At 44.5% G+C, this 14816-nt stretch overlaps 3 protein-coding genes across 5 annotated transcripts; all 3 read right to left on the bottom strand.

Annotated features, from left to right (window-relative positions):
• Positions 1-1038: 1038 nt before the first annotated feature.
• Positions 1039-2535, bottom strand: LOC101785157 (glycerol-3-phosphate 2-O-acyltransferase 6-like). The gene is made up of 2 exons (XM_022827723.1): positions 1759-2535; positions 1039-1608 (listed from the first exon to the last, which is right to left on the bottom strand). Exons 1-2 carry the CDS (start codon positions 2533-2535, stop codon positions 1039-1041), a joined length of 1347 nt encoding a protein of 448 aa, XP_022683458.1.
• A 2290-nt stretch (positions 2536-4825) lies between these two features.
• Positions 4826-9329, bottom strand: LOC101772479. Of its 3 annotated transcripts, none has more exons than XM_012847137.2 (10): positions 9126-9329; positions 8824-9035; positions 8557-8701; positions 8304-8394; positions 7356-7553; positions 7011-7246; positions 6551-6682; positions 6300-6367; positions 5984-6045; positions 4826-5102 (listed from the first exon to the last, which is right to left on the bottom strand). In XM_012847137.2, the coding sequence occupies exons 2-10, from the start codon at positions 8982-8984 to the stop codon at positions 4969-4971; spliced, it is 1227 nt and encodes a 408-aa protein (XP_012702591.1). In that variant the 5' UTR covers positions 8985-9035; positions 9126-9329; the 3' UTR covers positions 4826-4968. The 3 variants fall into 3 exon arrangements, with proteins under 3 accessions (XP_012702591.1, XP_012702592.1, XP_012702593.1); XM_012847138.2 differs by having other exon boundaries at positions 8824-9014; XM_012847139.2 differs by lacking the exon at positions 9126-9329 and having other exon boundaries at positions 8557-8690; positions 8824-8965.
• A 388-nt stretch (positions 9330-9717) lies between these two features.
• Positions 9718-14172, bottom strand: LOC105914684 (probable sugar phosphate/phosphate translocator At3g14410). Its single transcript, XM_022827631.1, has 8 exons — positions 13782-14172; positions 12062-12169; positions 11875-11909; positions 11199-11311; positions 10839-11100; positions 10489-10757; positions 10201-10391; positions 9718-10100 (listed from the first exon to the last, which is right to left on the bottom strand). The coding sequence occupies exons 1-7, from the start codon at positions 13920-13922 to the stop codon at positions 10246-10248; spliced, it is 1074 nt and encodes a 357-aa protein (XP_022683366.1). The 5' UTR covers positions 13923-14172; the 3' UTR covers positions 9718-10100; positions 10201-10245.
• Positions 14173-14816: the final 644 nt, after the last annotated feature.

Raw genomic sequence — 14816 nt, 5'->3', positions numbered from 1 at the left:
TCAGGAAAAAACCTCATCAGTAACTGAAGTTTAGGACACCGTGCGACAAACAAAAGGTTAAGGGCAAGGGGCAAGTATACTGGGTTGTCTAATAGACGGTCTCATGTATTGATATGTAATCACGAGATGGCTTAATAAACAACTTGTGCAATATGTTGTCTTTTTAACTTGTCTCATAGTAATTCTATTCCCTTAATTTGTACATAGAAAAAAATATTACGAGTTACATGCAACCACAACTCGTACAATGGTAGAGTAGTTGTCTCGTAGTCCTAAAATCTAGCCTATGAGGTGGTTGTTTCGCGAAACAACGACCTCTTTCTCTCTCATCATCCTCCCTCCTCCACATCAGCAAAAATCTTACGTGGCATTGCATGAGACGACCTATGAGACTGCTGAGGTGTAGCAATGTATGAGACTGCTGAGGTGTAGCAATGTACTTGCTCGGGTAAGTAATCATGCATTCACATGTAATCATGAGACACAATGGGTTGTCATTTTAAGTTGTCTCATAATAATTCTATTTTCTTAATTTGTGCATAGAAAAAAAATATTATGAGTTGCAATGCAACCACAACTCATACAATGGTAGAGCAGTCGTCTTGTAGTCCTAAAATCTAGCATATGAGGCGGTTGTTTCGCGAAACAAGGATCTCTTTCTCTCTCCTCACCCTCTTTCCTCCACATCAGCAAAAATCTTACATAGCATTGTATGAGACGACCTAGGAAAGTGAAAATCACTCTACTGAAGTGTACTTTCTCTAAATCACTCTACTACGTTATCCCACCAAAGTGAAAATCATTGAGGTATACCTCTTGATTGTATTCTATATTTCTTTACCGAAAAATAGTTGGGAACTACCCTGTTTTGTTTTGGTAACTTAAAATCACCCAACACCATTATACAACAATTTAAAAGTTCACAATGCAAATGGAGAGAAAATGTAGCATCCCCTGCTTCAAAGCTCACAAACAACACGCGCTCCGGCGCGATGCACTGCATGATTCGCTTGGCTCCGTACACACCACAAAGCTCCACTACGACGACGACGACGGCGACCTCGCGTCGACGCCGTCGTGGCCGGCGATCATCCGGTACTTGTCCCTGCGCGTCAGCTCGGTGCACTCGAACCCGAGCTCGTCGCCGATCATGCGCTGGACGCCGTTCGCCACGTCGCGGCTCGAACTCGACGCGCCTCCGCCGCCGCCGGTGGGCACCGGCGCGAGGAGCCGGATCTCGTACCACGGCGCTGGGTTCATGAGGAAGAAGACGGAGTCCAGCCACTTGTGCCCCCTCACCGTCGAGCCGTGGAACATGGCGCCGCCGGCGCGGACGGCGACAGGCGTGACCTCGCCGCCGGCGATCTCGGCGAAGAGCGGGCTGAACCGGAGCAGGTACGGCTCCCGGCAGGTGGTCCCCTCCGGGCACACCACGAGGTCGCCTTGCTCCAGCTCGGACCGCATGATCCGGCTGTCCCGGCGGCGGTCGCGCGTCAGCCGGACGGTCGGGATCGGCGCGATCAGCTCCGAGAAGCCGGCGAGGCTGTACGTCACCGCCGTCACCTTCCGCCGGAGCACCGTCGAGAGGATCACCGGGTCCATAAGCGTCTGGTGGTTGCACGCGAACAATGTGCCCCGGCGGCGGCCCGCTGGCCCCGTCGCTCCGGTGAGCCCGCCGCCTCTTATCCGAAAGCCGGTGGCGGCGGCAATGAGGAGGCCGGCGCCGTGGGGGAGGAAGCCGAGGAGGAGGCGCATCACGGAGAGGACCACGCCGAGGGGGACCCACAGGAGGATGGCGAGGAAAGCGAGCGGCTCCGGCCGGCGGACGAGGCGGCCGTCGTGGAAGACCAGCGGCCGCGGGTACTCGCTCCGAGGCAGCGGCGTCGCCTGCGACTTCTCCGGCGCCGACACCGCGCGGCGCTCCTGACACACCTGCAAGAACGCCGGTTGCCGGCGGTCTCCGGCCGCGCCGGTGCACAGCCCGACGTCGACGATCGGCCGGTCGCGCCCGAGAACGGCCAGCAGAGCTCCCAGGCTCCGGTCACCGCCGGCGGCGACGCCCGGCGAGGCCATGGTGCCGGAGAACCGGCCCCCGACGACCCGGAGCTCCGCGCCGACGACGCGGACGTCGGCGCCGAGGTACTCCCTGACGAACGGCTCCGCCATGAGCCTCGGGAGGCGCGTGACGACGTACCTCTCGCCGCCGTGGCGCGCCGCCGTCATGGCACGGAACGCGCTGCGCCGGAGGTCCGCGAGGAAGAACCTGGGCAGCGTGGCCCTCGCCACCGCCGCGACGTCGCCGGCGGCGAGGCCGGCGGTGGACAGGAAGGTCATGGCGAGGAGGGGGAGGTCGTCCGACGAGAAGGCGGCGCCGAGGAGCGCGGCGAGAGGGTAGGCGGCGAGCAGGGCGGCGGCCCTGAGCGGACCGCCGGCCTCGAGGGCGACGAGGAGGAAGTACGGGAAGAGGCTGCCGGAGATGAAGAGCGTGCCCTCCAGCTCGGCGGCGACGCTGGTGCACCGGTGGGAATCGGCCATGGGTGGAGTTGCGACTCACTCAGCTAGCCAAGGAAAGCTTAAATATCAGTGTTGGGTACGGCATGCCTGTCTATGCATACACTGTACACACTGTTATTTCAATTTTCTGGCCAATGGCGAGTCAAACATCTACAGTAACATTACACGTGTATTTTGTTCAAAAAATTTTGTACGTGTAAACTTGCCTTTTTGGAAATAATATACCGCTTATATTCCTTCGGCTCGCAAATTAAATGTTTGACATTTTTGACATGTTTGCTGGTTAAACTTTCAAACTCAGGCGAGAGCGCGTATGTGAGCATCTACGTGTCAGTACTGACTTTCACAAAAAAAAACACTTGTCAGCTTTAAATTATTTTAGTTTGGTAGTCTGAAAATTATACGTGTAAATTCATCTTTGAAAACAAAAGGGACATTTTAGGATGAGGAAACATTCAGTTTCATGTGAATATGTGATCATGGGAGAGCGTAATTTCCATGGTACGGTAGACGGTGAAGATCGGCAATTGGTCGAGTTGTGACACACAATGTAGACGTGACATAAGAACAAAAGGGACATGTAGCATTGCACGAATTTTCAACCCTTTTTACAGCGTCGAATATGCATACGATGTATACCTGCAAACAGTGCTTCCTGGATGATGATGAAGAAGAAGAAGAAGACCAAAGGTGGCTGGCGATACGGATGTGTCACATGAGAAAGGCATGCATGGGCGATAAAGAAAGATATGGTGCATCCAGACATGTAGCTGGGATTTCATTTGATATGCCCACATCCAGAAAGGTCCTTGTGACACAAATGTAAAGTGATTGCAAATTGGCAATGTGGTAGTAGTTGTATTGTTTACTGAACCTACCAACCTGCATGTTTGGCAATCTGAATTGTCTCCAGATTCTTGTTCTAGTGCCAATGAGAATGGAACTGCTATAAGAAATAATGTAGAAAACCATGCAAACAAACAAATAAAAGGTAAAGTCGAAGGTTCAGTGATAACATCATGAGAAAAACACAGATATGTTGCACGTAGGCATTGGCCCACAACCAACCAGTTCCTCATGACGAGAAATTAAATTGATAACAATATAAGCATTTAGTTTACTGGACCCCTACTGGACTGTAATGCATCTTTGGCATTCTAGATTGCCTCTTGGGATTTTCTCAATAAAAAGTGTTCATGTGAAGTAAGAAGTAGAATATATCTCAAGAAAGTAAGGCAGAAATACAAACTTACTATGAAAATAAATCAATGGCACGAGGAAATAAATCAAAACTTAAGATCTTTTTTCAGGAAGTTTTTTTTTTATATTTGTCAAGTTCCCACAAGGATAAAAAAAAAGATCCCTTGATTCAAACAAGTCTGAAACCTTCCAAACTACCTGGTCCAGTAACATATTTTCATTACTTTACAAAAAATGTGATTTAGGCGTAATATACTTAGAAACCTAAATCATTGCCCTCAGCATAGGTTTACATCACGCAAATAATCTTCCTAGAAAAGATGGCCAGTGTTTTCAGTTTTTAATTGCATGCAGGAGAGTTCAGACCTACTTTGCTGCTTGATCCATTTCCATGTCACTTTACAAGCAGCCCATCACTTTACAAGCAGCCCATCACGACGGATGGTCAAACTTTTTTGTCATCTTGTTACTGTCGTCAAATGAGATGCAACAACTAGGCAATTCATTTGTTTAGGCATTATGCTACGCTAATCCTACGAGGCCAAACAAATCAAGAAGCAAAACAAGCCAAGGCAACTCTTTGGACTTACAAGTCGTCATAACATGAGGATAGCTGCGTGCATCTCACGGTGTGGAGGCTAAGGTTTTTCCGCTCCAATATCTTCTTTTTTAAAAAGAGAAAAAAGTCACAGCATGAGGGTGGCAACCACCTCATGCGAAGTTACCATTAATCCCAAGTGTTGAGATCAAGGAGATCATGAAAGCAGGCAACACAAAACTGTTGAAAGAAAACAACCTTTCAACATCCAGGACTGGAAAAAGGATATAAAATTAGAGTAATTGAACAAAGCAGGAATTGTACAGAGCATTTAAAATTAGAGGAATTGTACAAATCATTTAAAACTAGAGGAGGGTGTACCAACAAGTACTAGCAAGCAGCATTGCATGAATTGTTGTTAAAAGAACTGAGACCTAACATTTACCTACCACATCCTGAGTTAAGATTTGGGTAACTGGCAGTTTGCTACCATTTGAGTATTTGACTGTCCAATCCATGGTTAGACAACTGGTGGAACCTGAATTTTTGTCTCCTCATAATCAGATGCATATGTTAAATGTGAATATCTCAGAAAAAGCATGAAAACCAAATTTACTATATTATCATTTTTGTTGCTGACAAGGAAAACCAGTGTTTCAAGCGAAAGGCGAGAAAGTAGGACATGAATGGTACAGGAAGATAAACCAGAAAATGCTTTATGTCGGTAGTTTACTGAACTTGGCAACAAAAAGACCACTGGTTTGCGAAGTTGCAGGATCAAATCGCAAGGTCTTGGGGATGCCACCACTTCGGCAGGGCCAGCTATCAGACAAATCATTTTTTTGTAAATCTGCAGGTTGTAGACGTGACATCAGGGGATAATTGGAAAAACAAGAAACATAACCCAGAAGGCCATCAATGAAGTTTGCCATCAACTTGAATGATCAAAGACAAATATCACATGATATAGGCAGCACTTCCATACTCCACCAACCAAAAATTAGTGAGACCTTGTTTTGCACATTTCAAGATCAGATTCGCAGTGAAAGAGTTTCAATACCAGAACAAAAAAGCTGATTTGCAGTTCAATTTCCATAATTTCCAAAGAACATTTGCACTTTTAGAGTTGCCTGTAGTTTAAAAAAATTCCTATATTCTTCCTTTTTTATTTTTGTTCTTGAGTTTTTGTTATAGGTTCTATAGGATTTAATTATCATTTTATTTATTAGTTATCACCTCTAATCTTGCCTACATAAAAAATATATTACCTAACTGCTGCGTAGCTACAAGTCAAAACATCATTTAAGCCACAATGCATTCAGGATAATTCTGGTCTAGACAAGTCCAGTTTAACGCTGGACACAACTATTTACACATTGGTCTAGTCCAGTGAGCAAGCTACAAGATCAGGCCAAGTAACACCATAGTTGGGATGACATTGCTTGGGCAGATCTGGTCACCTACCCTGAGCATGAGCTGGGCTGATTTTGCTCCAACCTCATGAGGACAAAAAACAAAAAAAAAAGCAATGTTTTGAACATTAAATTTCTCTGTAACGGAAAGTGTAACTGGCCATGTTTTATATCACTAAGTTTCACTAAAACGTATTGAACACATTACTAAGTATGTTTAGAAAAGATATAACAGCATGGAACTCTAATGAGAAAAAAGAGTATCTAGTCTGCAAATTAATAATAATGAAATTACTGAAGCGAGAAACCTAGTTCTTACCTGCTGAAGGCTGTGTTGAAAGGAATTGCTGAACCACATTCTCATTTTGTGCAACTGTCATGCTATATGAAGGCCAAAGCAGAAGTTGTTACACAATATGACATGGAAATACAACAGAAGGTACAAATTTGGTGAAACTGAAATATATACGGTTTCAAGTTCATAGTCCACTAAGACCAAATTCCCAGAATATTTTTTTATAAATTGCTGCTAGGAGTTACAAATTTGTTCTGAAATTCCTAAAAAATTGAAGACTAAACTTCCATGATGGGATAGAGGCATGAGCTGTTGCACTATAGTTGAAGAGATTGCTCACCTGCAAGTACTATATACAAGTGATCCACCAATTTTCAACAATCTAAAACCATTGGTGAGAAGATGCAACTGCATAACAAATGAAGTTCATCAAACTATCTGATGAGCATATACAGCATAAATTTCATGAGTAATAGAACAGAAACTTCAATGCAAGCACATATTAAGATATTTAATTAGATCTAAAATATAGATAAGAGGATGCCTGGATAAGGTACCAACCCACCAAGCTAATATCAGTGAAACAGGTACCTGAAGCTGAAACAGGTTATCAGTTCTTTCAGCATCAAGTACACGGCGATCTAAAGTTTTCCATCCCCAGAACTCAAATTTCTGGATATGTTTTATGGATCCATCATGAGTACACTCCGCGTCCACTAGGACCTGCATATATTTCATCCAAATGAAGTGAGAATCATGCACTGTTGGCTATGAGGGCTTCAAATTTCCAGATTCAGCATGATGTTTCTTATTTCTAATTATGAAGAATAGAGCATTTTCTAATATAGTTTGTTAATTATCACACAAGATGTTTTCCCCTGCAGCAGATGAAGATATTCACTTGAGCACTTCTAAATCACAAACAATTTCCACTTCAAACCATATTATAGTCCATTGGTTGAAGTCACAAAATAATTGCATAGTTCCAATAACATCCAGCAATATATAACATAACCTAAGCCAAAGATGCTATGAGGTTACAATACAATACCTTATCATAGCCAGATGTACAGGCTTCATCATCAACTGCCGGACAAAGGACATCAGATTTACGTAGTCCAACTAATCCTGAATGTTTACCATAGTATATTAGCTCAGGTTCTGAAGATGATAGTAGATGTTGTGAACCGGTTGCATTTGCTTTCTTAGCCTTCTGTCGATCCTTCCATGATCTCCTCGAAGTCCATTCTGAGAATGTACTTCCATTTTCTTCAAGGCCAATTGACCCTGTGACAGATTCAAGAAGATGCATCAACTCCAACAATGATATATTCCTTTTGCATGTTCCAAAACAAGAAAACATAAAAAGAGCAGGGGTTCTATAAAACCAGAATACCTTCCCTTCTTTGCAGGTTGGAGTTCACAGGCAAAATGGAAAACAAAGTTCCATCAGCAACAAAGAGTCGAGTACGGTCACCAAGAGAATACTTCTGCAACATTGTACGACAGGCTGAAAGACGGTGCTTTGCAACATCAACGCCAGTCAGAGAACCTGTGCTTCCGAGCATATCTGCAAGCATGCAAAGTTTTGCACCTTGCATATCATATCAGCATTGTCAGCATGGTCAAAATATCACAAACAAGGAAAGATCTAACACAAGCTACTGGACTAACAGCAATATAATTTAATTTAAAAAAGTATGGTTAGACATGTCTATTGAACTTGAGACTGTACTAGTCCAAAAATAACAGGAATGCAACTGGGTGCCACTAGGATGTAGAAATTCCTAATCTAGCAGTCTTTATAAATGGAATAGATAATCCTGTAACAGTAATCTATTAGACAAAAGTATTTGAGAAAGACTGCATAGTGCAGCTAGTCAGCAGTCAGCTAGTGTCATGTCTCATGGGTAAACACCATGGGGTAAAGCTTAAAAATAAATTCAGGACACAAACATGTGGACTTGTGGAGTCATCCTGAGAACATAACACTGCATGTAAGGCCTTACAGGCACCATACTGTACCACAGATGCATAACTATAATCCCATACACTGGAGACCATGGTATTAGAAGGATAGCAGCAAGTGGTTCATACAAGTGGAACATGCAGCCAAATAGATGCATGTGGACCAAAATAGTTCCCCAACCAAAGATCAAGCAGTCTGGTACTGACTTCATGCTCTTATAGTCCCATGGTAATTGTTATGCATAAAACTAGTTCGTCTATACTGTGACAGCCATGCAGTTAACCAAAAAGGCACATTTGTTATTATTAATCCATTTGATACTTAGAAAACGATGCTCCAAATATACACAAAACAAATTATAGTAGAAATAATTACCAGGGGCAGCACAGAGATCAAGAACATGGTCCCCTGGTCGAACATCAAGTGCTAATATAGCAGCTCCAGAAGCTGCATCGATTCCATAGATCTGCAATGCATTAAAAACATGCTTAGCTGGAAGCAAATGGAAGAAAAGAAAAAACATGGTATCATGGTAAGTTTGCCACAAGAAATTCCAGCTTCTGCCTCAAATTGCAACCCGGAGTAAATCCTCTAAACAGGAGAAACACATCGTCAAATCTCTTCTCACCTTCCCTTGCTGATAAGCCTTGGAGCCAGCAATCTGAATTTCCGGCGGAATAGCATAGAAACCAGGCAGCCACGAAACCTTCTCGAGACCGCACTTCAACTCGCCTTCGATCTCTGCTACCTGGGACTCCATGCCTGGTTTTAGCCTTGGCATTAGAACAAAAGTGATCAAGCTCCCTCTTCCACTAACTTGTAGCAGCAAACAAAGCAAGCATAATGCGAGACAGCGCGCAACAGAGTTGTGGGCTGACCGGCCGAGCCTCCTCACCTTATGTAGCGCGGGATGGTGGCTGCCATGGAGTACACCGCTGGGTCCAGGCCATTCTCGCTGAGGAACTCGAGGAAGGCTGGCGGCAGCGGCAGGGACGCCTCCTGCTGCTCTCCTATGCGCTCAGGAACGGAACCTTCTGGACAATCCGTCTCCTCCATTCTCGCCGGGCCGATTTCCCCAAGAAGGAGCTGCGCAACTAAGCTGAAAACCTGAGAATCCCGCACGCGATAACTTCAGAACGGGGGAAGCCGAGCTCATCTCGAATGAAATTTTAATGGCGCGCGAAGTCGCGAACGAACCTCGAGCGTAGAGGATGGGCGGCGTCCCTGTGCCAGGCCCGCCACCGCCTCCGCCGCCGTAGAGTAGGCCCGTGGCAGCCGCTTGCTCTGCTGCTGCCCCGCGCTGCCGGGCGCTAAAGCCCTGCTCTGCAGCTCGCCGCCACCGCCGCCGCCGCTCGGGATCGAGATGGGTCGGGCCAGAGAAGGTCGGACTCGACCCAAAGTCCCAAACGAACCCAATGGCCAGTGGGACCAGGTGACAGGGGTATTTTGGTCACAATTTTATTTGTGTTTTTGTATTTAAAGAATTTTATATATAGTAAAAAAAAGTTCATAGATATTACACCACTTTTTTAATCATTACATGTAGCAACTAACATCTAGTGCCGAAAAGGTTACTGCACAAATTGCAGCAGATTTCATTTAAACAATCCTTTTTGGGAAAAAAAAAAGAAAAAAGACACAGGAGAAAAATCGCGTGCCAGGAACAGCACACCATGCCGTCCAACCTCTGCAAAATAAGAAAATAAGGTCCTTTAGCATCTGGCAACATGCACAGCAGAAAGAGAACCCTTCAAACAATCAGCATACAAGAATCGCGGGATTCAAAAACTTACATATCTCGCATTCTTTGATCTGCCAAAATTACATTGTCCTCGCAAACATGCCTCATTTCATATATAGGTACATCTTAGGTCCCATTCCCATGATTCCCCAGTCAACCAAGTACAAACAGGGATTCAGGTCTGCCTCTTTAGGAGCACCTGATGTGTTTGCTACAACAGTTCAAAAGAAAACATGACAGCATTTACATGGCCTAATTTTCATCTGTATGGCGCCCTCCCACCGTTTTGAGCAACAATAGTACAAATGCGATGGAGGTGTATTATCTTGATCATTGTACAAAATGTCTTCCCTGAAGATGGTGGGAAGAAAAATGAATGTATAGTTCCAAGGAGAGCTGGCCAACCCAACAAAAGCGAGACTGCAATTCTCCTGGATCACAAGTAAATGCAAACATCACATCACGAAATTTCTGTGGATAGCATTTGCATGCTTGGTGCAGTAGCGACATCAATAGTTAAGTTTGTGTTACCTTTCTGAAAAAGAAAATTGTTTCAAAATCTCGCTACTTTTGGTGCTAGGAAGCTTCTTTTGTAGAGTTCATTGATATCTCAACATCTCGAGGGTTTCCTGGGCTGAACTTGTTCTCATCACCCTGCTGTGGGTTTGCTTGAGGTTTCACCTTGAGCTTGTGATTGTTATATGCAACAACTCCTGCTATGGCTTCAGGATGCAGAATTTAAAGATAAAAAAAAGTTACCAAATAGATACAGAAAAAGTAATGATGAAGATCAATAATCCATATCCATCAGTAGAATACCTATGGCATAACCAATTATGTTTATGAAGGTAAGCTGTGTATCAGCAAAGATGGCAGCTGACAGCAGAACTACAGACCAATCCCTCACAACTCCAGTAACACGAGCTGTCAGTGCACTTGTCCGAGATATGACAAGGAAAACCGACATATTGAGTACAAAAGTGCACAGGCAGTTTAAGAACAATGTAAATGGTGGGAAGTTCCACGAAATACTATCATCCATCTTTGGCTTCTCTAAGAACAACCAGGGAATAAAGAGGCACAGAGCGCTGCAAGAAAATCATAAATGAATTAAAACAACAATTGGTATTTTCAAGTTAATTAATCAGAAGAGTTAACGGACAGTGTACCTGCAAGGGCTAACATAGTACATCATGGATATCAAGTTCAGCTTGACGCCCTTTTTCTTGAGAAATATCTCAATGAAGATAAGTCTTAGGGCTTCTGCAACAACTCCACCCATCTGGTAAACCACTCCAACCCAACTAATTGTAATTTCACCAACAGAAGCCACAATAACTCCGACGCTAATGACAGACATGATAGCAAGCATTTTATAGCTCATTTCTTCTAGGCCAAATGCTGCTCCAAGGAGAAACACAGCTACAGGCACTGTAGTGTTCAGTAAAGAGAATATGAGCACCATGTGTACAGTTAATGAAAGCCTATGCTTTCCCATCTCTATCCAAAAAAAACAGTAACACACATACTTATTGCCTTCAACATCTGTGCAAATGCAACAGATATGTAGAGGTACGCACTGTTCCCTAGCCAAAGTGTCATTGCAAACATTGCTCCAATTGGAATAACTGAACTGATATATCTGAAAGTTCAACTGAAGTGGTAAGAAAAAATAGTGCAATTACAGCACGCACTAAGAACAAAACAATGAATTCAGAACAGCACAGGAAAACAATATTCCCACTGCTTCCATAGTTTAAATCAAAACCTTCCCAAAAGAATATGCAGCTAACTTATTCTAGAATTCAGATTTAACTTAAAAGCATGGTAAAATTACTGTTTAAGAACCACTAAGGTCCAAGGACTATCAATATTCTCATCCTTCCATGCCTACAATTTTGGCATATGCTTACTCACAATTATTCCCTAATCAGAAGCTTCAGCGTCAAAAAATAAAATCCACTAGTCAATTTCGACTTTTAAGGTCTTCCTTTCCTGCAGAGAATGCTATTGTATTTGCTCTAAGGAAAAGTATGTCGAAGGTTAAACTGGTGTTTCTTCGAGAACTTAAATTTCAATATTAGAACATAAGGGAACATAAGACATGTATGCATGTGTCTTCTCATGGCTGAATGGGCACAGACAATTTTATGAGAAAAAAAAGTAGTTTATAATTCTAAGAAATTAGAGTGAGCCGAGACTCACATATCTGTAGTCATTCCCTCCTCAATCTTTATGATCTGGGAAACATCATCAAGACAAAAGTTAATAGTAAGCACAGTCCCAGATCTATAGAATATCAATGGAGCAAATGGAACCACAGGAAGTCTCAGCCTCTAAGTAGTAACACAGCAAACAAATTGTGTGTCATTATAAGCTCATGAATCAGTACCTTAAAAACTTTCGTAATTGCAAAGCACACAACAGATGAGAAGACCATATGAAGCAGAGTTAGTGCCACCGGATAGGGGAAGTTGATCTCTTTTGAGGATAAGACCCACTGCATCAAGCGAAAACAAGTCTTAACAAAGGCTGTTCAATGTCATAAAATGAGTTCAAATTCATATTCATCGCATGAATGATGCTTCACATATTTGCGACCGGTGTAGGGGAGATCCATTAGGGCATGACATTTTTGCTACTACACCAAAACTACTACATTCAAACAACTAAAAGTAATTTTGCAGAATTCACACATTGAGTCAGTGTGTATCAACTGAAAACAAAATCCTGCTTTACAATATGACGTCAAACAAAACCAAGTCCTCAAGAGCCCTAAGCAATGACGATTAATTCAATAAAAGCCACAGTAATTCAAATTTACCCTCATATCGCAGCATATGGAAGAAAAAAAACCAACACCTGTCCTATAACCTATTGGAGTGTTCTTAGTCTTGTTACTGAAAATGAGATAGAGCCGATGAAATCTGCAGAAATTGTTAATTTCTAAATTTCAATGGGGTGATCTATTAGAGGCTATCCAATTGACCGGGAAAAGAAGTATGTTAAATTTGCGAAGTGTCCACTGCTGAGTGTTGATTTCCAGGTCAAATGATCTATCTTCTAGAACAGGCCTCCAAGTCAAGCAAAACTCAGTTTGAAATGTTCTCAAAGCACCTACCACTAGAAATGCATTTCCAGGAGAAATCTGGTCACTGGAGAAAAAAATATTCTTCAAAATTGCCAGCAGAACAAGTCATAGTATCAAAAAGGACCTCTATATCCCCTTCAGGGACACTGCACTAGACTTTACTAATCGTCACATGTTTTGCCAACTTTAGCAGCAAAGGAGAGAAAAAAACAGAAATAATTTTCTCATTGCTGAAGCAGATATGAGCTGTCACATGAGAAGCAAGTCAACTCGCCCCAACAGAAAGGAGATCCACATCGTGTGAGCAAAGGAACCCAGCAAGCAACAAAGTCAGCCTGAAGCATTCACCAGATCTCAAGCTGCAGAACAGTGAAATCGATGGGAAAGGCGAAAGGGGATCTGCAAATGACATTCACGAAGCCCAGTTTGAAGGCTACCTAAATGTGTAGGATAATCAGCTCCCAGGAACGGCAATTTTGTCCTGAAACTTGATAGGAAGCTAAAATGGCTAGGATAATCGGCTCCCAGGAACAGCAATTTTGTCATGAAACTGTCTATAGTAAAACGAATTTTGAAAAGGTAACAGTACAGCTACATGAGCACACTACTCCGGCAGTCCGGCTTTTCCCCCTGGCCTACAGAAGCATATACTGATTCAGTGATGAACACAGGGGGCCAAGGATGAATCCATCGCATCACCGGAGCAAAGCAAAACTTAAAGTCGACGATCACGACCGGTCCCGTCACCAAATCTCAGCGCACGCACTCCACAGCATGTCAGCACCCACCAAAAAAGTCCCCCAACCGGAGCGCATTTCGGCATCCAGGATTTCAGCAGGACCGAGCACGCCATCTCCCGCCCCCACGCGACGAATCAGCACGGACCCCCGCCCCCTTCCTCGACGCTAACCTACGCAGAAAGCCCCGAGGAACCCGACCCATTTCCGCGGCCGCGGTAGCGCGGGGCGGGAGGGGAGCCCGTCCGGTAGGGAGCGGAGGATTTTGGAGGAGTCGGGCTTGCCTTGTTGAAGAAGATCTGGCCGCCGGAGATGGCGATGTAGAAGAGGAGGTGGAAGTAGGTGACGGCGCCGTCCCTCCACGCCGCCTTGCTCTCCGCCGGCTGCTGCGGCGGCGGCTTCCCGCCATTATTACTCCTCTCCATGGGCACCCAGACCGCGGGGGCTCGTCGAGGGGGTGAGCTCGCCTCGCCGTGGCTGACCCTGGCGGCGGTGGATGGCCGCGCTGGGGCCTGGGGGTTGGTGCTGGTGCTGAGGCGCCTCGTGATTCGCGTGCGCTTCTTCCCGTCGAGGGAGGGGAGGGAAGGCAGTGCCGCAGGGTGGGTGGAGCTTGGAAGACGAGATCCGGCACCGGCAGGGGATGTTTGCGTGCGCCACGCCTGCCACTGCCTCGGGCTTCGCAGCAGGTCGGCCCAAGCAACCGTGCACGGTATGGCCCACAACCCCTCTGCTTTGGGAAGTCAAAATTTTTAGGCGAGTCAAAGGTTGGGCACGCAGGAGCGCGACGCTGTTGGTACTGGCTGCTATCGTGCCGGTGCGTGCTAGGTGAGTGTATCCCGTACTTGCAAGCCGCCGAAATCTTTTTTTCCACCTTTCGGGGGACGGGTCGTCACGGCGACGAAAAGGCGAGCACACGGTCATGTCGTCGTGTGCCTGCCGAATCCATTTCTCCGTTGCACTCTCATTTTTTTTATGAAGCAGAAACAAACACAGCTAATAAAAAATATATTCTCTTCGTTCTAAATTACTATTTGATTTTTTTAAATACATAACTTTTGATATGCACCTAGATATATATAATATCCAGATACATAGTAAAAATGATATATACAGAAAAGCTAAAATGAATAATAATTTAGGACGAAGGGAGTAGTACACAATGCATAAAAAAATTATAAGTACAAAGTGCAAAGTGCAGCTTGTAATTGAAGTTACATGAAATAGACAACCACTACTAGCTTAATTACATAATACTATAGTCCTTAGTGCTAAGTCTCGCTTTAAAGTTTTGCGCGATCTATAGGGGCCGATGCCCCTCC

The sequence above is a fragment of the Setaria italica genome, chromosome VI, assembly GCF_000263155.2.
Source record: "Setaria italica strain Yugu1 chromosome VI, Setaria_italica_v2.0, whole genome shotgun sequence".
In the NCBI taxonomy this organism is placed as follows: Eukaryota; Viridiplantae; Streptophyta; class Magnoliopsida; order Poales; family Poaceae; genus Setaria; species Setaria italica.
The sequence above is the reverse complement of the archived record's forward strand: the minus strand, read 5'-3'. Positions and strand labels throughout refer to the sequence as shown.